The sequence below is a fragment of the Aulonocara sp. 'chitande type north' Nkhata Bay genome, linkage group LG7, assembly GCF_057382095.1.
Source record: "Aulonocara sp. 'chitande type north' Nkhata Bay isolate Kocher_YH1m ecotype deep benthic linkage group LG7, A_spYH_male_GT1.1, whole genome shotgun sequence".
NCBI lineage: Eukaryota > Metazoa > Chordata > Actinopteri > Cichliformes > Cichlidae > Aulonocara > Aulonocara sp. 'chitande type north' Nkhata Bay.
Window position 1 is genome coordinate 854,486 of NC_141350.1, and position 23,755 is coordinate 878,240.

The 23,755-nt window shown below is 43.0% G+C and overlaps 1 protein-coding gene across 1 annotated transcript in view; it reads right to left on the bottom strand.

Moving 5' to 3' along the window:
- Positions 1-4,629: 4,629 nt before the first annotated feature.
- Positions 4,630-23,755, bottom strand: part of cbln1 (cerebellin 1 precursor) — a 29,952-nt gene continuing 10,826 nt past the window's right edge. The window contains exon 3 of the mRNA XM_086297855.1: positions 4,630-6,915. Within this exon, the coding sequence (XP_086153981.1) occupies positions 6,718-6,915 (198 nt within the window). The 3' untranslated portion in view covers positions 4,630-6,717. The remainder of the gene's footprint in view (positions 6,916-23,755) is intronic.

The following is a 23,755-nucleotide window of genomic DNA, read 5'->3' on the forward strand; positions in this document are numbered from 1 at the left end:
TGTTAGTATTTCTTTTTTAATGTGTGTGTCTCCTTGTCCATCTGGCTGAAGTGAGAGGGCACGGGGGCAAACTGTGGATGGCAGCAGGAGCGGAGTGTGTGTCTGAGTGTGTGTCTGAGTGTGTGCATACTCTCGGAAACTGTAAACAAGTATGTGTGTGCACATTTCCATAGAGCTGAAAATACAATGCTGCATCAGACCCAACTGTCAGCTTTCTGGTGACATTGGGAGGAGAGAGGTGGAGTACGATGGAGAGTACAAACAGCAAACACGTGCACGCTTTGTTTGGCATGAGATGACCTGCTGCAGACAATTATGTCTCCTCTGCTCTGCCACAATCAAATTAGTGGTGGAGGACAAGGCCTCTGAAGAGACCCACCGCTGCGAGGGAAATGAAAACACGAGCACACACAACTCCTCACTTTAATACACACACATTCCACCACGCACACATGCACCTATATTATTTTATAAACGTTATGGCTAACATTTATGTACGAAGACACATTTGAGTAAATGCATTCTAAGAAAACGATGCACGAACAAGTAAGTTATAAACGAGGAGCTGGATCTCTCAAAACGCCATCATCTCCGTCGTTATGGAAACAAACATGTTGTAAACAAATTGTTAATTAAAGAAAGGACAGATGCAAAGAGAAGATGACATTGAAGGCTTATCGCCACATTTAAATCTGGTGCAATTTCATTTTTCATGGGAGAACTTTGACATTGATTAGTAGGCAATCCTGGAAGAAATCAAATCTAAAATGTAAATCCCAGCAATAGGTGCCTGCTCAATAAGCTCTATATACAGTGTTCAGCAGAAAAGTCCTCGATTCCAGTCATGAGATGACAATGAGACCTGTTTGATGTACAGCAGGATGCCGACTGCTTGCCATCTGTCACAACTTGCGTGATGTGCAAAAGATACATGAGATCAATTTAACAGTTCCACTTAACAGCACAAAGAAGAATGTTTGAGTGCATGATGTAATTGATTTTAGGAATGGAATCTGGGACCACCGACTGTGAGTCAGCTATGAAGATAGCTTTTGTTTTTCCTTCCAGCTCAGCAGAAAAAGGGTTGGAAATTAAGAGGGTTAAATGTATATATGCTGCACAGAGGATCGTGTTGCAAGTAAGGTAAAGTAAAATGAAACTCAACTGGTGTGAGCACCTACAAGACAGTGTCATGGAGCGTGTCAGAGATGTCTAATGATGTGAAAGAACAGCTTGATTGTTCTTCTTTGTTAGAGAGAACAGATGCTACATGGGTTTTCTATAAAACACCAAAATCTTCTTTTTCCTTCCTGCTGCCCACACACAGTCATGATTGGTGCCACTGGCTGCAAAGTGTAAGGAGACGTTATAAATGGACATTTATGATGCACGTGTTTGTTTGCAGTTCTAAATTAAGCCACCGACACTCAGCGAGTAAAGCCAGCCGCAGTGGGGCACAGCCACAGGGCTGTGGTTATATGTGTCACCAACAAAACAGCAGAAAAACAGAATCAGCTTTTTACCCTGCAAATGAAAATGTTGATATTTGCATGAATCTGGATGTTCAAATTAACCAACTGTCCGGAGGAAAGAGAAGACTTGAAATAGTTTTAGTCATGGCCTGTAGACTTTAGGTGCTGTGAAAGGCCAGAGTGCCACAGAGGAAATATGACCAAACTAATTTACCCTTGTAGAAATAAAGAAGAGTAAATAACAGTGAAGTGGGGGAAGAGAGGGTAACCGATCCATGGGGAAAGACAGCTTTGCAACATTGTCACCACTCAAAACACGTTTAATAAAATGATGCAGTGGGTTTTCAATGCGGACAAACCCACCCCACTTCATCCACTACAATCATAGCTGGTATCACTATGACTGTGAACACTGTTGGTTGTGATCACATTACATTTTTAGGAGTGCAGTAACATAGCATGTTATAGCGCTAAATTTAGTGAGCTGCACGCTGGTTGGATAGAAAGAAACCAAGTCAAACCAACATGTCTTTTTCTTCCTGCAGGTTTGCAGCACAGCTGATTTCAGTTCATGCGCAGGAAGAGGAAAATGGTGGAGCGGTTTACAGCAGAGATGTGGACAATACTTTTATTTTCAACTGCATCCAGGACAGACACAACCCCATTATACTGCTAACACACCACACAGTCAGCACACCAAGAATCCAGAGCAATGTTAAACCTGAGTGCATGCAGACCCCAGCCCAGCAGTGAAACCCTAAACTTCTACAGGTAACAAAGGCAGAGATGAGCAGTCGGACGTGAAGCTTCCAATCACCGTGGAGATAACTTTGAAGTCTAGTTTTTAGCCTTTGTGTTGTCAGCTTTGTGTTCATTTAAAGTGTAAAGTGCTATACAAATACAGGCCATTTACTATTTTACCATTTCATATGTAGAAACTGAAAGAAAGGTCATTTGTGTGTTCTCATTAGATCAGGGATTTGTGTTGGTGTGTGAAGTTCAGGTTCAGGTCATTTTATGGAGTAACAAGAAGGTAATGTAGTGAGTGTAGTGTAACTAACCGCTTTCTCCTGTGAGTTAATAAATAACATAATGATTTGCTTTTGCATTACTTGTACGAAACATAATGAGTGATGTGTAATACATGACTTTTCTCTAATAACAACACCAAAACTGACTGAATTATACTGAGTACTACATTCAGATACTATATGTTTTAAATTCTAATGTCAAAAAACTGTAGTTGTAGTATTTATACTTCCCAAAAAACGCTACGTCCAGATGAACAGAATCAACCTTTGGAGATTTACTTTCCTGCATAAAGACGTCTGACTGACACTTTCTTTGAGTTTTAGACTTGAACTTTAGACTTGAATCCTTAAACAGTGTCAGCAAGAACCAACATGCAGTTATTTCTCTGTGCTGTATTGTTGCTCCTTCTTTCAGATGAGCGATCGGCAGCTGCATCAGGGCGAAACTTCCTGCAACCCTCCCCTCTCCTCTCTAAGCCACGCCCAGTTGTAGGCATACGAGGTCAAGGAGCTTTTGAAAGGTCGCGAATGATTTTTGATTTCCCAGCAGAATTTAAAATCTGCTCTTTCAGTCCTTAATACAGTGTTTCACTGCAGCTTACTTTTTGCATGATTTGCTGTGGTCTTTGTTCTGCTTTGCAGCTGTTCTCTGATTGGATAATGTTTCCAGGCTAGACTTTAGAGGACAGATGACCTACAGAAGTCTAGTTCCCTAACAGACCGACTTTGCTTACCCCAACTGTAACAAAAAGGTCACACGTGGGCTGTATTCAGCTTTTCTGAACATTTCTCTTGACCTGTTATGGTTTAAATATTTACTCAGAAACGTAATCTTCTGTCTCCTCACGAGAGACTGCCGTCACCATTTGAACATTTATTCACTTGGCCTGCTCACTTTTTCTCAGAGCTCCATGATCAGATTCAGCCTTGTCCCGTGGCCTTCTGCTGATTATAGGCCCAGCAGATGGTTGGCTTAGCATAGACTGCAGATATAGAGGAGGTTGATGACCAGTAAAATCAGTCACAAAGAAGGTGCTGCACCAAAAACCTCTGTGTGATTTCTTTCGTCACTAGCAGAATGTGGTGGTCTCCTGTGTTTTGCATGAAATATGGCCTTTTACTTTGAAGGCAAAAGAAATGTCCAGTTTCAGCTTGTAGTTGACTCGGATTTGCAAGCAAGTTGGCATCTTCTGTGCAACTGTGAGCAACCAAAGAAAGATGTTTTCAGAGGAGCACTATGTACCCATTTGCAACATATCTCCACTCATTAAATATGCATGCTGTGGTTACCAGAGGTTCACTGACCGGTTCAAAGGCCTGTGTGACTCAAGCCTAAACTAAGCAGTTGCACATGCCAACCTGCGAGCACTCATTGCCTTTTTATTAAATGTGGGGAGTGAATGAGAAACAGAGAGAAAGAAGAACAAAGGAGGTGTGTCCAGAAACAAAAGACTGCTTCATGTTTTATATTCCACAACATTTGCCAAGTAGAATTTGGAAAGAAGATGTAGAAGAAAAGAAAAGGTTTGAAAAGAAGGAGACAAAGACAGTGAGACAGATGCACAGAACAGAAGAAAGTTAAAGAAAAGATGTGAAAAGCGGGAATACAAGGAGAATCAAGTGTTGGAAAAACAAACGATGAACAGAGGACATGACTTCAGGTGAAGAAGAACAGTGAAAGCAGGAAGAACAGGAGGAAGGAGGGATCGGGAAGAAGACGGGAGATGATGTTGATGTTTGCTTGTTATTCCAGCACTAATTTTCCCCCTGGAGCTCATTAGAGTCTGGAGAGGAACGAACCACAAAACCTTAAAAATCAACAGAGTGGGGAGAGAAAGAGAGACAGAGTGGGGTGAGAGAGAGTGTATGAGCATAAAAAAGCAGTAAATGGAAAAGGAGGAATGAGAGTGAAGGACCAGGGGAGACAGAAAGGAGGACAGAGGTAGTGGAGAAGAACACGATCAAGCAGATTTCAGTCAGTGTGTGTTTAAGGTGACTCACTGAAAAGCTCCATAGGTCCAAAACACACACATGCACACAGACATACGCACGCGCACAGACACACACATGCACACAGACACACACATGCACACAGACACACACATGCACACAGACACACGCACACGGTCATATACAGTGAACACAGCCCACCGTTAGACATGTCATCAGGGATCAACGAGTTTCTGCTTGTTTTTCAAGACTGAACAAAATAAAGTACGAGGACAGGCTTAAAGTAGGTTTAAGAAAAATAAAAGTACCATTTAGTTTTATTGATTTCTTCAGAGCAAATAAATAAGAAAACAGTAGATAAATCGATTTGATTGATTCATAAATCAAATATTGTCATAGTCTAAATATTCACATGTAATTTACAGTCAAATAATAATAATAATGATAATAATAAAAGTACCTTTTAGCTATAGTTTATTTTATATAAGTAGTAGTCTCAGCTTTTTAGCCACAACTTGGTTTGACCCAAAACAAAAACAAGAAGCATGTTTTCATCAGAAGAGCAATGGCAGCCTCAGATTTCCACACAATCACTAAGTTTCATTTAGAATATTTTTTTCATTATATAACACTGAAGTACGGAAATACAGATACTGTAGTCATCAACCAGATTACGTTTTCAGTATTAGTATTACCATTATTTTCATCTTAAAACCAGGAGAATAGAAATGGTGGCTTAGATTTCATTATATTTATATATCCATTTGTATCTCATCATATATATATATATATATATATATATATAATTTTGTAAAGTTGAAGGTTGTTTCATTGTCCACAGTCCACATTGAAGAAAAGCAGGAAAGGATCCGTGCTAGGAGGCAAATGAGCAGCAGCGGATAAAGTACACACATGAGGAAGGGAGGATGGAGGGGATAACAGAGGTGTGCTAAAAGGAAGCCAAACCTGCACTTGTGGGTAAACAGCATATTTAAAGAGAGAAAAGGGATCCTACATGGAGATACTATATCTAAAACATGGCAGCAGTGACAGGGAGGAAGCAGACTGACTGTACGGGTGAAAGGACAGGTGCACAGAAGCCTGATTCAGAGTCGTGATTAAAACAGTGGAGGAACAAAGTAAAGTATTACTTCCTGTTTGACTATCAGTGTTCGGTTCATTAGATATAGACACCAGAGATTGATGGAGAAGTATTGAGTACCTGACTAGAGAGTGGAGACGGTTTATTAAACTGAACTGTTCTGTCTTCTACTGACTTTTGTTCTCCCCAGTTGCACTTTGTATACAAGTTTAATGACTGCCTACTAATGGACCACGAGTCTTAGTGGGTGGGGTGGGGGCACTCGGATGAGTGTAGAAAAAACTTCAGTTTATTGTAGAAAAATGTTGTCGCCTAAACACACACAGCAAAGTATTTAAGCCATGTTTTCCTAACCTTGACCCCACTGCTACGAGCGCTGAACCATAACCATTACAAAGCTGAATCCTGCTACGTGCTAAATATAATGAAGAGGAGAAACAGACGTGTGTTTAAAGAACAAATGGTGCATTTATTGTAAAAGGCTTGTGATTATGATGATAAATAAAAGGTTAGCCCCTGATTCTGTGATCAGACTTTACTGTTTACACTCTAAAAAGTATAGTTTGGCTTCAGGGGAAGAAGCTGATCCAAAATCAGTGGCGTTTATGTCGAGCATGAGAAAAACACAAACACACATATGGGCACAGTAAACTGGGGTTAGCGAGGAATAGTTGCTCAAGTAATATTGGTCAAAGCTTATGCAGATGGTGATCGATGAAGAAATGATGGGATTGTGGGGACAGGAGGGAGGGTTACACGTGGGCTTCAGAACACTCTGGACCATATCAGTGATCGATCTGTCAGCAGAGTATAGAAAAGGTTTTGGCTGTCCAAAGCTGCAGTCAAGCCACGAGGAAACAGAGGGAGGAGAAGGATGCATGAAAGGATGGATGAAAAGAAGAAGCAAAGTGAAGAAGCTGACCGTACACTCTCATGTGCCGGCTCTGTAACTTTCTCACATCACGCTCATATCTCTCTAACATCTCATCCTTCCTCTGCAGCGTCCCAAACACAAGTCTGTTGTCATGTTTCCCTCCCATCTTAACCATGTCCTTTTTCTTCTTCCTCCACCTGCCTTTTCGTCATCTTCCTTTTGCTTTCCAGCTTCCACCAGCTCGTCCTCCTTTGTTTCCATCCCTGCACCTCCTCCTCCTCTTCCTCTCTACATGGGGAACACCAGGAAGCCTGAGAAGGTGGAGTATTTCCATCCTCCCATTAGGTTTCCTCTCTCCAATTTGAGGTAGGCCCGGTCTCCCTTCTCCATCTGGATCAGAACACCATTGCTGGCTGCCTCACGCGTCACGTCCTGGTCCCCGGCAAATGCCGAAATCACTGGCCAACCGTTGTGCATCAGGCTCACCTGGATGAAAAGGACAGACGGCGTATAGAATGAAAAGTGTGGAAAAGAGACAAACAGTCCTCAAGTTGCACACAGAAGCAGGAACATATGGCATGGCAGACTTCCAAAACACTCAGTGCAATAATGATGCTTCCATGAGGACTAACAGCATCGTATTTCTGGACTTTTTAGTTGTCATATTTTAAAGAGGAAACGCATGCAAAGATTTCATTTGAAGCTTTGTGCTCTGCACATTATCCACTTGTAGAAAGACAGAGATATGCGCACAAACACTCACACAGTGTCTGATTCAACAAATGTTTCCGTGGGGAATAACATCTTCTTCTTCTTACAGAGAGACGAAGCTGTGAGCGCTGTGTCCCCTCCCTCGCCCAGGTTCAAACCTGACAACGGCTTTCATCGCTTCGCTTCTGAGCTACAGCAGAAAAACAAGCGCTCCCTATATGTTTCCCCCTTACACTTCACTTAAACAAAATCATCGATTCGTTCTACCTCTGGTACCTGCGAACGTCTGTTTATGCAGGAACACACTTTATAAACCCTGTGAGATTACAGACCGTCCTGTGAGAAGTCTCACTGCAACCTGATAAGAGAAGCAACACAATGTTTCTGTTGTACTGCCTTTCTTCAGGTTCTTGTACGAGTCTTGTTTTTTACAACACTAGGGTGGCTGATGTGAGTTTGTTATGTCATGCTCCTATTTTAAAATACAATCATAAGATGTTAAAATGTGCCTAAAACTAATTATTTTCTGCAGGAATCACTGACGTGAAAAATAGATTTTCCAGCATAAAAAATATTTATTAATTAGAATAATAAAAAACGCTGCCGATAGCTCGGTCTCTATCTTACACCAGCAGTATAGATGCGAGACGCTTTCACCAGGCTGTGTGCAGTGAAGCTCCTCACAGGTGAAACTGTCAGCCTGGAGTTTGACTGTTTCAAAGAAAGAGAAAGTGAAGCTGCAGGAAATGTGTTGGGGTTTTTTGGTCACACCAACACAATTTTTTTGCATTCACTGGATTTCCCCCTCTATCCCAAAATGAAATTCAACTTAAAAGTTAGCTTTTTTGTCCTTTTCTGATCTGATAGAGACCCAGAGTACACTCCAGAGGCAGATGTGCAGGCTAGTTAATAATCTAGGAATCTACTGGAGGCTGGAAATGTCAAAGAATGACCTTGGAAGGGCAATCAGCCATCGATATCTTATTTTTCTCCAAGTGAAAACTATATGGTCACACCTAATGCACACATTAGTAAATGTAACAGAGTATGTTGTATCTCAAACTGGTGGACAACTTCTTGGATGGCTAGATGGATTAAAAGATGGACTGGGCACTATTCTTCTACCACTCGTTCCTTTAAAACTCCCAACATATATTGTCATCTGCCTCCTGGTGCACAGAAACAACACGCTGGCTGTTTGTTTCTGTCCAGGTCACTGTGGTGTAGTAGTGTTTTCATTTTCAACAAGCTGACTGCAGTTTGAAAGATTTTGATTCCTTAAACAAACGTCATACAGGCCATGTTACCTGTCTACATGATCTTTACAGTATGGACATCAGGAAGAAAAACTCAAATTTACAGCTGAGAGCTAAACATGTCAAAATATTTCTGTTTGCTCTCGAGGTAAAAAACTGTAAAACCGTCACCAACTGATGGAACACAGTCATAAACATCCCATAATTATACACTTATCCAAGTCATTCTGCCTGATGGTCAGGAGAGTGTGTGTGTGTGTGTGTGTGTGTGTGTGTGTGTGTGTGGGCAGGAGATGGAGAGCCTGTCAGAGTCAAGGGCTCTCTTGGCCCAGCACTCCTCTTAATAGCAAACTGAACATGGCGACTCAGACTGTATCTGCATATGTGGGTGCGTGTGTGCAGCTTTGAACAGGCAGCTTTGAATCTGATGGAAAATACTCAGACTATACTGAAATTATTTTTTTAATTCTTACAAAGGAAACGCGGCACAGGTCATGGACAAATTTACATTTCACTATCGGCTGAAAACGCAGTCACTGAGTTTATTACACCAGATAAATGTGAATTATTTGCTTTTACATTTACAATGAAGTATGAGCAGAAAGACAGATTTGTTGCCACACGTAAAATATCACTCTAAACCACTCACTAAAATAATCGTAGATCTCAGGCTAATATATGTGAGACCTTGGGCAGATTTCAATTTCATAAAATTGAAATTTCATCAGTAAAGCTGAAATTAAATTCATTGCTGACACCAAACATTTTTTTCCCGTCTTTGACTGTGCTGTACATCACAGTAACAGGGTTTGGGTCATGTTTGGGTTATGGTAGGGTTCAATTCAATTCAATTCAATTTTATTTATATAGCGCCAAATCACAACAACATTCACCTCAATATCTTTATATTGTACAGTAGATCGTACAATAATAGATACAGAGAAAAATCCAACAATCATATGACCCCCTATGAGCAGCACTTTGGCGACAGTGGGAAGGAAAAACTCCCTTTTAACAGGAAGAAACCTCCAGCAGAACCAGGCTCAGGGAGGGGCGGGGCCATCTGCTGTGATTGGTTGGGGTGAGAGAAGGAAGACAGGATGAAGACATGCTGTGGAAGAGAGACAGAGGTTAATAACAGATATGATTCAATGCAGAGAGGTCTGTTAATACATAGTGAGTGAGAAAGGTGACTGGAAAGGAAAAACTCAATGCATCATGGGAATCCCCGGCAGCCTACTTCTATTGCAGCATAACTAAGGGAGGATTCAGGCTCACCTGGTCCAGCCCTAACTATATGCTTTAGCAAAAAGGAAAGTTTGAAGCCTAATCTTGAAAGTAGAGATAGTGTCTGTCTCCTGAATCCAAACTGGAAGCTGGTTCCACAGAAGAGGGGCCTGAAAACTGAAGGCTCTGCCTCCCATTCTACTTTTAAATACTCTAGGAACAACAAGTAGGCCTGCAGAGCGAGAGCGAAGTGCTCTAATAGGGTGATATGGTACTACAAGGTCATTAAGATAAGATGGGGCCTGATTATTTAAGACCTTGTATGTGAGGAGCAGGATTTTGAATTCTGGATTTAACAGGAAGCCAAAACAGGAGAAATCTGCTCTCTCTTTCTAGTCCCTGTCAGGACTCTTGCTGCAGCATTTTGGATTAGCTGAAGGCTTTTCAGGGAGTTTTTAGGACTTCCTGATAATAATGAATTACAGTCATCCAGCCTGGAAGTAATAAATGCATGAACTAGTTTTTCAGCGTCACTCTGAGACAGGATATTTCTAACTTTAGAGATGTTGCACAAATGGAAGAAAGCAGTCTTACATATTTGTTTAATATGTGTGTTGAAGGACATGTCCTGGTCAAAAATGACTCCAAGGTTCCTCACAGTGTTACTGGAGGCCAAGGTAATGCCATCCAGAGTAAGAATCTGGTTAGATACCATATTTCTAAGCTTTTCAGGGCCGAGTACAATAACCTCAGTTTGATCTGAAGTAAGAAGCAGAAAGTTAGCGGCCATCCAGGTCTTTATGTCTTTAAGACATTCCTGCAGTTTAACTCATTGGTGTGTGTTATCTGGCTTCATGGACAGATAGAGCTGGGTGTCATCTGCATAGCAGTGTAAATGTATGCTATGTCTTCTAATGATGCTGCCTAAGGGAAGCATGTATAATGTAAACAGAATTGGTCCTAGCACTGAACCCTGTGGAACTCCATAATTAACCTCAGTGTGTGAAGAGGACTCTCCATTTACATGCACAAACTGGAGTCTATTAGATAGATATGATACAAACCACTGCAGTGCAGTACCTGTAATACCTACAGCATGTTCTAATCGCTCTAATAGGATATTATGGTCGACAGTATCGAACGCTGCACTGAGGTCTAGCAGGACAAGCACAGAGATGAGTCCACTGTCAGAGGCCATAAGAAGATCATTTGTAACCTTCACTAAAGCTGTTTCTGTGCTGTGATGAGCTCTGAAACCTGACTGAAACTCTTCAAATAAGCCTCTGCAGATGATCTGTTAGCTGTTTGACAACTACTCTTTCAAGGATGTTTGATATGAAGGAAGGTTGGAGATTGGCCTATAATTAGCTAAGACTGCTGGGTCTAGAGATGCTTTTTGAGTAAAGGTTTAACTACAGCCAGCTTGAAGGCCTGTGGTACATAGCCGATTATTAGAGATAGGTTGATCATATTTAAGATCGAAGAATTAATTAATGGCAGGACTTCTTTGAGCAGTTTTGTAGGAATGGGGTCTAAAAGACATGTTGATGGTTTAGAGGAAGTAATTATTGAAGTTAACTCAGAAAGATCTGCCAACATTAGTCTCCTGCTAAAACCAGGCAAAGACCCTTTATTTCCCTCAAGCTATCGTCCAATTTCTCTTTTAAATGTAGACCTTAAAATAATCTGCAAAGCTCTCTCAAAGAGATTAGAGAAAATGACCCCCCTCTTAATTCATCCTGACCAAACTGGTTTCATAAAAGGTCGGCACTCCTCAACAAACACTCGTAGATTACTTAATTTAATAGACTACTCATACGATAAAAACATTGAAACCATAATATTATCTCTAGATGCAGAAAAAGCATTTGACAGAGTTAATTGGAAATTTTTATTCGCAACTTTACACAAATTTGGTTTTGGAAACTCTTTCATAAACTGGATAAGAATATTATACAATTCCCCAACGGCTCGTATCAGAACAAATGACCAGACATCCTCCAGCTTCTGTCTCCTGAGGGGCACCAGACAGGGATGCCCACTCTCCCCTTCACTTTTTGCAATTTTTATCGAACCTCTAGCAGCAGCATTTAGACAGGCTACAACAATTAAGGGCATAAAATGTAAGAACATAGAACATAAAATCAGTCTCTATGCGGATGATGTGTTGCTTTTTCTGCAAAACACACAAACCAACCTCTCTGAGGTAATTACTTTAATAAACTGGTTTTCAAGAGTTTCAGATTATTCAATTAATTGGCCAAAATCTACAGTTCTCCCCATTAACTGCTCCTTCCATAATTCTTCCTCTGCCCCACTGCAATCCGGAAATATTAAATATTTAGGTATTAATGTCTCTCCTAAGCTTTCAGACTTAACTAAACTAAACCACATCCCACTTCTAAAGAAAGTAGAAGGCGATCTGATTAGATGGAAATCTTTACCCATATCACTCATGGGAAGGGTCGCCACTATAAAAATGATGATCTTGCCAAAAATAAATTACTTATTTTTGATGATCCCTAACAAACCATCACAAGATTGGTTCAGATCTCTGGATTCATATATTTCCAAATTCCTTTGGAAAGATAAACCCCCGCGTATTAGCTTAAAAACGCTACAAAGAACCAAGGATAGAGGAGGATTAGATCTGCCTAATTTTCACCAATACTTCTTAGCCAACAGGCTTCAGTTCATCTCAGAATGGTTAAAACATACCTTCTTAGTTGAGCCCTGGCTAGATGTTGAACAGGCACTATGCAAGGATCTAGAGATTTCAGACCTACCATTTATTAGCTCAAACATCAAAAGACATGAATGCTTTAAAAGTATCAACATCAGCTTTTCTCTAACAGCATGGTGGGAGTTTCTAAAAATAACGGAGTCTTCATTAATCCCATGCAAACGTACACCTATCTGGAATAACCCTGACATATTACAAAACAATAATATGATTAATTTCCCAGAATGGAGTTGTAAAGGAATTAAATACTTAGAACATATATTAGAGGGAACATAATTTATTCCATTTGACAGACTAGTTGAACAATATGGGATCAACAAGACAAGGTTTTTAGAATATCAACAAATTAAATCCATAGTAAAAAAGAAATTTAACCTCAGTCAAGTTGAATTACAAACACCACTAAGTGCGGCACATTTTCTTACTCTTAAATCCCCCAAATTATTATCTAAAATATACAGAACACTTTCTAAATTAGATGAATCAATATCCCTTCCTACTGCAAAGTGGGAAGCAGATTTATCAGTCAACCTAGACCAAAACTTCTGGTCTCAGATTTGCTTAAAAACTTTTAAATTAATTAAAAATCCCAGTCTGCAATTAATACAATACAAAATACTTCATAGAGTGCACTATACAGGTCATCGGATGTTCAAGATGGGCTTTACATCTTCCAACAACTGCTCACACTGTCAAGGCAATACACCAGACAATTACATCCACGCTCTTTGGTTCTGTCCACCAGTGCAAAAGTTTTGGCGCGAGATATGTGAAGACTTATCAAAGTGTCTGAAATGTAACATTCCAACTTCCCCCTTAGTGTGTCTACTGGGCAGCTTAGATAATGTCACTTCAGAAAAGAATATAGCCCATATGATCTTCACTGCCCTATGCATAGCCAAGAAAACAGTCCTCATGAACTGGAAAAATAAAAATAATCTTAATTCTAACCAATATAGAAATTATCTATTAGATTACATTAGTCTTGACACAGCCTCTGCCACCACATTAGATCAATTGCTCTGGGCCCCTTTTATCAGCTCCATCACCTAGTGGGGGTGGGGGGTCATAGTTTGGTCCCGCCTTCACTGTTGTGATTGGTGAGGGGGTAGGGACAGGCTTAGGGCGTCGGGGGGTTCCCGGGAGGCATCTTCCTTGGGGGGCTCAACCCGGGGTAGCGGTCACGTCCGGTTGGGGGCTCTGTTGGCTCTCAGGTGACTGTTTCCTCGCGGCTGCGTGCAGCGGGGCTAGGGGAGGGTCTGTGCTGACGGACGTGGGTTACTGACCTGGCAACCTGGCTGCCCCTGGGTGGGTCCGGGATGGGCGTGAGGTTCTGGGGGCGCTCCGTCTCTGGGCTGGGGCCCGGGCCGGGCCTCGGGGGCTTGGGTCCTGGTTGGTGTGCTGCCGGGGTTGTGGGCGGGTGGGTGCATGGGGGCCCGGCCCTGGAGCAGGGTGCCGCCGGTGCGTCGAGCCGCCTGGGGGGCTCTTCAACTGGTGGGGGGGATGGTCACATCTTGCAGGAGCTTTCTTCTCTTCAGGAACTCTCTGCAGGAGGGGGAGATACAGGAGAGGTGGAGGAAGATCTCAGCCTGGGCGTTTACCGTCTTATGTAGTCTGGAAGATGTGTGGATGGTGGGGTGGGTGCAGTTTTCTCTGTGGTGGGGTTGGGTGGACTGTCCAGGGCTCTGTGGAGCCGGAGGGCGCTACTGCACTGGGCCACGGTCTGATGGGCCTGGGTCCCCCTTCCCTGGAGGGTCGCGGAGGGTGGGAGTGCCTACTGGGGTCAGCGGGGGAGCTGGCCCCAGGGAGGGGTTACCTGCCCCTCCCTTCCTTCCCTCCCCATCTCCAGCTGCCTCCCTCTTCCCGCTCCTCCACAACCACCCACACATGCAGGGCCTTGGAGTGGGGGTATGTCACCAGGGTGCAGAGGAGGCTACCCCCCCCCCTGTCCCCTTCTGGCTGCCTCTGCCTCAATTTTATCCCACAACTTAGACATTCACATTATTCACACTCTCATTACACATACATATAGGATCTTGGGGGTGGGCACAATCACGGAGTCCAAATTACCATCAGGGTGTATACCTCACCCCTGACGTCGTTGCCCACCTCTCAATTTTAAATACACTTAGTCATTGAGGGCTAGCAGGAGGGACTATGCGCTTACCTGCTGCTCCTTGGCAGGTAGCTCCATGCCCTCCTGGGTTTTAATTACACCTTAGAACACATATGCATCAACACTACAATGAGCGGGTGGAGGGAGGTTTGGAGTCTTCTCCCACTCCCATTCTCTGCGGCCTGCTGGAGCGGGAGGGCTAGTAGGAGGAGTTGGCCGTCCGACTGCGGTCTGGGGTGTGGGGCCTCCCTGCTGCTGCGGAGTCGGGGTGGTCTGCCTCTCCCCACCGCAGGGAAAAGGGTAACACCACCTGGGTCTGGGTGCAATTCCCCCCTCCAGGGGCAAGGGTACCTAGACCCGGTTTGTAGAGTACGCTTGGGGAGTGTGATTGTGTGTACAGCGTCTCTTTATGTCTGTCTCCACGTTGGTTGAGTGTGGAGTGAGTGCATATGAGAGCATGAGGGTGGGAATGGATGTTTGTGTCTGTGGGTGCCTGTATGTCTGTGTCTATATGTCAGGTTGGGTATCAGACGCCACCTCTCTGGGGACACCTCAGGCCCTCCAAGGTTTGGAGGCCTATCTCCACCCACCACCACTTCCCCTGCCGGTGGCGGACTCCCTCAGGTGTCGGTGTGTTGGTGGTTCTTTGTGTCTGGGGGTGGGCGTCCGGGTACACACCGGCTCACTCCTTGGCGGCCGCTTGTCGGGGCCTGGGGCCTGGGGCTCGCTCGGGCCCCTTTGGAGGTGGGGTGCCCCCGGCCTCTCGGCCTGGGGCTCGGTCACTCAGGCACAGCTGGGGGCCGGCGGAGCTCACGGGCGCGTCACTGCAACTCCCCCTGACTTCTGCTCCGCGGCTGCTGGGCGAGCCCTCATCTGGGACTCTCCTCAGCTCTTACTGGAACAGTGGCGCGGCTGCCCCTCTGTTGGTCTTCCATGGTCTCTTGTGTTCTGGGGGCCTCTGGATGTCTGGAGTTTTGATCTCCTCCATACACGCTTCACACCCTGGAGGACGGGGCTGTGGCCCCCCCACACTCCCTAGCAGATCATTACATGGAGAAACCTTTGGAATGCAAGCATGCTGATCCACACAGGTATGCACACATGGGTATTCACAGACGCGGACTAAAGCTTTCTTGGCTGCTGCCTCAAAGCACACTGTGCGCTGTCTATCTTGCGTGCTGCACAATATCGCTTATTATTTAGTAAATATTGATATCTATGACTAGCTAGTTTATTGTGATGGTGCTTTGTTTTCTCTATTATTATGTTGCTCTTTGTTGTTTGCTGTCTCCTCTGTTTGTTTTTTTTGTTTGTTTGTTTTTTTTTCTCCATACAGGTGACCCAGGAGTTCTTTTTTTTTTTTTTTTTTCTCTCTCTTCCCCCCCCCCTCTCACCGTCTCTTCTCCCCTTTGGTTTTCTTTCTTTCTCTCCCCCTCTTTCTCTCATTCATTCCCCCTGTCCTATTTATAAAAAAAAAAAAAAAAAAAAAAAAAAAAAATGACAAAGGATGAACTGAAGCTCTGCCATCACGTAATGTCGCATACTGCTGTTTCTGATGTCATTTAAAGAAAAAATAAAATAAAATAAAAAAATAACTCAGAAAGATCAATTAGAGAAAAAGAGTCTAACTTAACATCAATGGTACTAAGAGTAGCTGTAGATAATATTACATCTGTGGGATGATTATTGGTAATTTTTTCTCTAATGATAAAAATTTTATTTGTGAAGAAGTTCATGAAGTCATTACTAGTTAACGTTAAAGGGATGGTTGGCTCAACAGAGCTCTGACTTTTTGTCAGCCTGGCTACAGTGCTGAAGAGAAACCTGGGATTGTTCTTATTGTCTTCAATCAGTGATGAATAGTAAGATGTTCTGGCTTTGCGGAGGGCTTTCTTATAAAGCAGCAAACTATTTCTCCAGGCTAAATGATGATCCTCTAAATTTGTGACACGCCATTTCCTCTCCAGATTACGAGTCATCTGCTTTAGGCTACGTGTTTGAGAATTATACCACGGAGTCAGGTACTTCTGATTAGAGACCTTAGTTTTCACAGGAGCTACAGTATCCAGAGTCGTACGTAGTGAGGAGGTGAAATTATTAACAAGATAATCTACCTCTGTTGGGGTAGCGTTCAGATAGCTGCTCTGCTCTGTGTTGGTACAGGGCATTGAAGATGATAACAGTGGGTGGATTATATTCTTAAACTTAGTTACTGCACTTTCAGAAAGACATCTACTTTGATAAACGTCTACTCTCCACCGCTGTGTAATCAATTATTGTAAATGTAAATGTTATCAGGAAATGATCAGACAGGAGGGGGTTTTCAGGAAACACTGTTAAATGTTCAGTTTCTATGCCATATGTTAAAACAAGATCTAGAGTGTGATAAAAGTGGTGGGTGGGTTCTTTTACATTTTGAGAGAAACCAATTGAGTCTAATAACAGATTAAATGCCATGTTGAGGCTGTCATTTTTTCTACATGGATGTTAAAATCACCCACAATAATTATTTTATCTGAGCTCAGAACTAAATTAGATATAAAGTCTGAGAAATCAGACAGAAACTCTGTGTAAGGCCCAGGTGGACGATAGATGATAACAAGTAAGACTGGTTTCTGAGTTTCACAGCTGGGGTGGACGAGGCTAAGCATCAGGCTTTCAAATGAATTAAAAGTCTGTCTTGGTCTTTCATTAATTAATATGCTAGTGTGAAAAATTGCTGCCACACCGCCCCCTCGGCCTGTGCTTCGAGGTTTCTGGTAGTTAGAATGACTCGGGGGTGTTGATTCATTTAAACTAACATAATCATCCTGCTGCAACCAGGTTTCTGTAAGGCAGAGTAAATCAATTTGTTGATCAATTATTAAGTCATGTACTAACAGAGACTTGGAGGAGAGAGACCTAATATTTAATAATCCACATTTCACTGTTTTACTCTTTGGTTCAGATGTGGATACTGTATTGTTCTTTCTTTGTAATTGTTTATGTTTAAGTTGTTTGTTGCTGGTTTTTAGTTTGTTTTTTGTCTGTGTGGGAGCTGACACAGTCTCTATGGAGATGGGTTTTTGGGGGGGTAGCAGGAGGAGAGAAGCTGCAGAGAGGCGTGTAAGACTGCAACTCTGCTTCCTGGTCCCAACTCTGGATAGTCATATTATGGGGGGTTTAATAAATTTGTCCATATTTCTAGAAATGAGAGCTGCTCCATCCAAAGTGGGATGGATGCCGTCTCTGCTAACAAGACCAGGTTTCCTCCAGAAGGTTTGCCAATTATCTATGAAGCCCACATCGTTTCTGGGACACCACTCAGACAGCCAGCAATTTAAGGAGAACATGCGGCTAAACATGTCACTCCTGGTCTGATTGGGGAGGGGACCAGAGAAAACTACAGAGTCCCACATTGTTTTGGCAAATTTACACACCGATTCGATATTGATTTTAGTGACCTCCGATTGTTGTAACCAGGTGTCATTACTGCCGACGTGAATTGTGTTTTATTTTACATTTACCCTTAGCCAGCAGTTTTAAATTTCCTTCAATGTCGCCTGCTCTGGCCCCTGGAAGACAATTGACTATGGTTGCCGGTGTCTCTAGCTTCACGTCTGAGAACAGAATCACCAATTACCAGAGTTTGACCCCCGGCAGGTGTGTCGCTGAGTGGGGAAAAACGGTTAGACACATGAACGGGTTGGTGGTGTACCTGGGGTTTCTGTTTAAGACTATGCTTCCTCCTCACCGTCACCAAGCCGCCCTCTTTCCCCAGCTGCTTGGGGTCTGCCGGGGAACAGCTAGCGGGGCCTACGCTATCTTCGGCTGCACCAGCTACAGGGGCCTGGCTAGCTACGGGTGAATGAAGGGTGTGAAGCCGAGTCTCCAATTCAGTAATCCTGGCCTCCAGAGCTGCAAATATGCTACATTTGTTACAGATATCATTACTGCTAAAGGAGGCCGAGGAGTAACTAAACATCTGACACAATGAGCAGGAGGGACAGGTGAAGAGGCCATGCTGCTAACGAGTCGGCTACGAGCTAAGCCAAGCTAGCGAAACAGTACAGAGACAGTGAGTGAATACTTTGGCTATAAATTAGGTAGTGAGTACACAGAGAGTGTGCTTCGGATGAAGCATGTGAAGATTATACTATGAAAGAAAATGTATCTAAAAGTTTTTAACTAAATTGCTAAGCAGATAAGCTACTCAAAAACACCACTGTGTTTGAGCAGAAACAGGAAGTGATACTCTACCACAGAGAGAGCGACACCAAGTGACAGCGCCCCTGTAGCTGGTGCAGCCGAAGGGTCATGTTTGGGTCATGTTTGGTTCATGTTTGGTTCAGGTTTGGGTTAGGTTTGGGTCATGTTTGGGTCATGTTTGGGTCATGTTTGGGTTAGGTTTGGTTCATGTAAGGGTTAGGTTTGGTTCATGTAAGGGTCATGTTTGGGTTAGGTTTGGGTCATGTTTGGGTTAGGGAAACCAAGATGGAAGCTCAGTCGCCAAAGGCGGCCGGGCTTCAATGCACAGGCCTTCCTTAGTCTCCACTCAAGGGTCCACATGGTCCCACTACAGACCTGTAAGAGGGCTTTATTCCTCATTCACAATTGGGGATATCAGTTGTTTTTCAGTTGGATTAGAGGAGGAGGGATAGGTGAGGGGAGAAGAGAGGGAGAGAAAAGGAGAGAGGGGGGAAGAGAGGGAGATAAGAGGAGAGAGAGGGAGAGAGGGGGGGGAAGGGAGAGAAAATGAGAGAGAGAGAGAGAGAGAGAGAGAGAGAGAGAGAGAGAGAGAGGAGGAGAGAAAATGAGAGGGGGGGGAGGGGAGAGGAGAGGGGGAGAGGGGAAAGGTTAGGTTTAGGGCTCAAATAAATCCCGGCATGGGGTTTAGTGAGGTTAGGTTTAGGATAAGTCTCAGGGTGGGATGTTAGAACCGTGTGTGTTGAATGGGACATAACAGCACTAGAAACACATATAGAACAATAACTATGTACATCACACCAGACGTGTTTTTCAACATCCTTTTTCATTCAGTGCCCTGGGATACATTGTGTCTAATTTGGCAATCCAAACTTTTTCAGCCGTCCTCCTCTGCTGGACTGACCATGTGGGATTTGCCTGTATCACAGTCGCCTTCACAGATTCCCAGCCATGAGATACAAAGTGTCTTACCAGGTACTTATGGGTGTTCTTTCTCTTTGAGATATTGTGCCTGTTCTGTGTGAATCTGGTCAACAGTGTATTACGTGTCTCCCCGACATACTGGATACCACATTTTGTACAGGTGACCAAGTATATACAGTTTTTAGATCTGGGAGTGCCTTTGCACTGTCGGGGTTAGGTTAGGGTTAGGGGGAAGACTAACCAGAGGAAAGCAATGGAGGTGTGTCGGTATGAGAGGAGAGTACGTTGTATGTGGCCGTCTTACCTCAACTTTGAACATCCAGTAAAATTTCAAACAGCAGTCAGAATATTAAATCACTTCAGCATCTTTGCGTTTATTGAGCTAAAAAGATATCTGGAAGTTATAAACAGACATTCTAGGTTAAGTGCACTCAGGAAGTCTTCATTTGTAAATGACTAAATTATGAATTGTTATTCATACACCTAAAGCATTAAACTAAATTGAAGGTTATAGGAAACTATATTTGATGAGTGATGATCTTAATCACGCTAAACCTTCTCATCAGATTAAAGGCACCGACTTCTTTCCAGTGATGAAGGACTGAATGATGTATAAAAAATATTAAATATAAAGTCTGTAAAACAAAACTTTTGCTCAGAGGCGATCAGATGTAAAACAGCAGCAGGTCAAACTTTGACAAATGTATCCCTAAGTGTGGTTGATGGCCTCTAAGATTCACTCACAGAATCGAAACTCTAACTGTATTTCATGGATGCCATCCATTCATCTGAGACACTGCCTCAGTGTAATGCTTACATTTAAAGAACATCATGTACACAATAAAAATATCTCTATGAACAGCTAATACGTGGACTGATGAGGCAATTTTTGAAATCAAATATATACGCCGGGGATGCACAATCTATTTTTGCTGATAACCAGTGATTTCCTTTGACGATTCATCTGGTGACACTGTCACTGACACCTTCAGTACTACTGTATGTGTCTAACTGGAGGTTAAGTTTTGCATTTGTATTGCAACTCCAGACTGTGAAAAAGAAAAACGCTGCTTTAGTGCATGCATTGATTGATTGTAGTCATTACTCTGTTTCCAAGAGTCTTCAATCACTGAAGAGAGATGAGCCTGGATTGCTTCAACACAAATATACTAATATCAACACTGGATCCCATCCTGCTACGCAAGCTTCATCAATATCTGCATCACTTCAACTGATCTTTGAGTGATAATGTCCAAAGGAAACAAGTACAGAAGCAGAGAAATCTAAACATTACTCTTCGTTGATGCTTGATGAATGTATGAACTTGTATTTTTATGTACCAACTCTTTCTTGTTTCAAATAAAAAACATCAAGTACTTCCTCCACCATGTCGAATATCAAGCTGGGCCCAGTACACTTAGAATACAGATGAGGATCACAAAGCTAAAGAGAACATTTTATGTGGAGAGATGCATCCGAAGACTCCGGGTTAGCCTTATTAACCCTTCATATCATAATATAAAATAATCATTAGAAGGGGAGAGACAGGAGAAGCAGAAGAAAACCAGGCAGAGATATCAGGATGGGAACACACACAGACGAACAACAGATGAAAAGTAGGCCATTAAACACAGGAACAGGCAGAAAGACAGCAGAGACGGAGGGGGGACATGGTTCGTGTCCAGTGTGCGTGTAATGCTTCCAAAGAGAGACAGAGATGGCAGACAAGGAAGAGCCAGCATCACTACATCACTCCGTTACCCTCAGATAAACACAAGAGCACACACAACTACCCAGCCATTCAACCAAGTCACTCCTGGGGACACCTACAAACCAAGCCTCCATCCCTCCAGTCCCGCATGGTTCCCCACATATACATGAAACACACACGTGATCTCTCTACCTGTCAAAATGTGTTCCCCTGCTGTCCCTGCACACTTGCAAAATTCAAACATGGGCAGGCTTTTCTATCAGTTAGAATCGGGGTGGGGGGCTGCACACACTTTGTTAAAACACAATGACAGGACAATGAGGGGACAGTGCCAAGTGGGCTTGTGTGATTTGTGTCCAGCCAAGTCGGGCTCCAACATGTGAGACACCACAGCAGCTAACAAATCATTTGATAGCTTGATGATGATTTTAATTCAGACTGTAACACATGAGGTCTATGAACAGAGGACATATGAATAAAGTCATGTTTTCAGATTTGGATGTGTTTCTGTGTTACAGGGTCAGTGATGTATGGTTCTAATAAAGCTGTGACAGTGGCTTTGGAAGGATGAGACTGCGGTCAGCACACACACACACACACACACACACGCACACACACACACACACACACACACCTGTACAAATAAAAAAACCGCATTGGCTGTGCTTCTGTGTGGCCATCTGCCCACCCCACCCTCACACTCAGCTACACCTACACTCATTCAATTAGCAGCCATAAATATAAAAGCATGATAATAGGGCTTCGCGTCATGTCAGGCCGCGATCGATCTGCATTCATTAATGCATAAGCACCAATTAACTGGCTGAGTAATGGAAAGGAGAGACAGAATAACGAAGGAGAGTGAGAGAAGAAGGAGGAAGCGCAGAGAAAGGAGAGAGAGACGGCTGCACTGGCAGGAGGATGTCAGAGAGGGCCGAGAGACAGCAAAGACAGAATCTGTCTTTCTCTATGCAAATAGAATTTGTCTGACGTCTCCGTGCTGCACTTAATGTTTAACGACACGATGACATCCTGTTATTGCATCATCAATTCCTGTCCGGTTGTCTGTCTTGACATGACAATGATACTCTTCTGGTGGTCCCCCACCCTTTTCATCTTTCTTCTTTTCAACACGTTTCCTTTTCTCCCATCTTTTGCTTTCCCTTCTTTTTCCCCACTGGACCTTTCACATTTTCATTTTCATCCACACTTTACAGACACAGAGTGATGATACATAAGCTACATAATGGTGCATCTGTCTGAGGACTGTGACACCTCCGTCTTTAAAACAGCAAGTTTCCAGAGTTTTCTAAAGTTCCTCCAGGGTCATTGTGAAGATGGCTAAAGATAACAAAAACAAAAGAAGGCTGTGTGCCTCAGTGGGTAAGGATGGATACGATGGATATTCTGTATGCACTCTAAGTCAAAGTGCGTGCCTCTGAAATCGTTTAGTGGTAATATTGTTTGAGAAACGTTGAATATATTAATTGGCCCACTCCTATTAGTTAGGGTCCACCCATTCATTTCCCTACACAGCAGCATGAGCAGAGAAGCTTAGACGTCGCCGTCCACCTCCGCCAAGCCGAGCAATGTCATCTCTTTCAAACTAGAGGAATATATAGAAAACAAGCGAAAGGATTTGGTCGGAGTGCAGAAGAGGATTTACGATGAGGATGGGATTCAAACCCACACGCACAAAGCACAACAGATTAGCAGTCCAGCGCCTCATCGGACACCTTCGGTCCTTCGAGCCTGGTTCTGTTGGAACTTTCTTCCTGCTAAAAGGGTGTTTTCTTTGCCACTTTCACCAAGTGCTCGCTCATAAGGGGTCGTCAGACTGTTGGGCTTTTCCTCCATGATTGTTGCATCTTTATCCTTTAATAATGAAAATGAAGCACCTTCAGCTGATTGCTGTGATTTGTCTCTGTGTAAATAAAACAGAATTGAAATGAAATGGAATTTAAATCAAAAGTAAATGTAAACAGGCAGTCTGCCCCACCCACAGCCAGGATAATGGAATAATCCTGAAGGGCTCTGCTTTCTCTGTGAAGGATGTTAACACATTAGCACATTAGTCATGACAAATCAACAGTATGGAAACAACAGCAGTTCCTGGTATAACACAACACTAACAGAAGGACTAGTGATAACAAGCACAATAGGAGTCAAAGGAGCTTGCAAAGAAAAGCGTCTGGACTTCTTCTTTCTTTCTTAAAGAAGTCCAGACGCTTTTCTTTGCAAGCTCCTTTGACTACGATGACCTGGATGACTGAGAACCTTCACAGACAACCACAATAGGAATATTCATAGATAATTACAGCAGTACCACTTCTTAATGGATGAACAGTAAACCTGAGGTTTCTGGCTAAACTCAGTAAATTGATCATTTCCACTATCATGCTTTGCATTTTGGGGGGGAAAGCTTTCACTGTTTCACAAGCTGAATCATTATG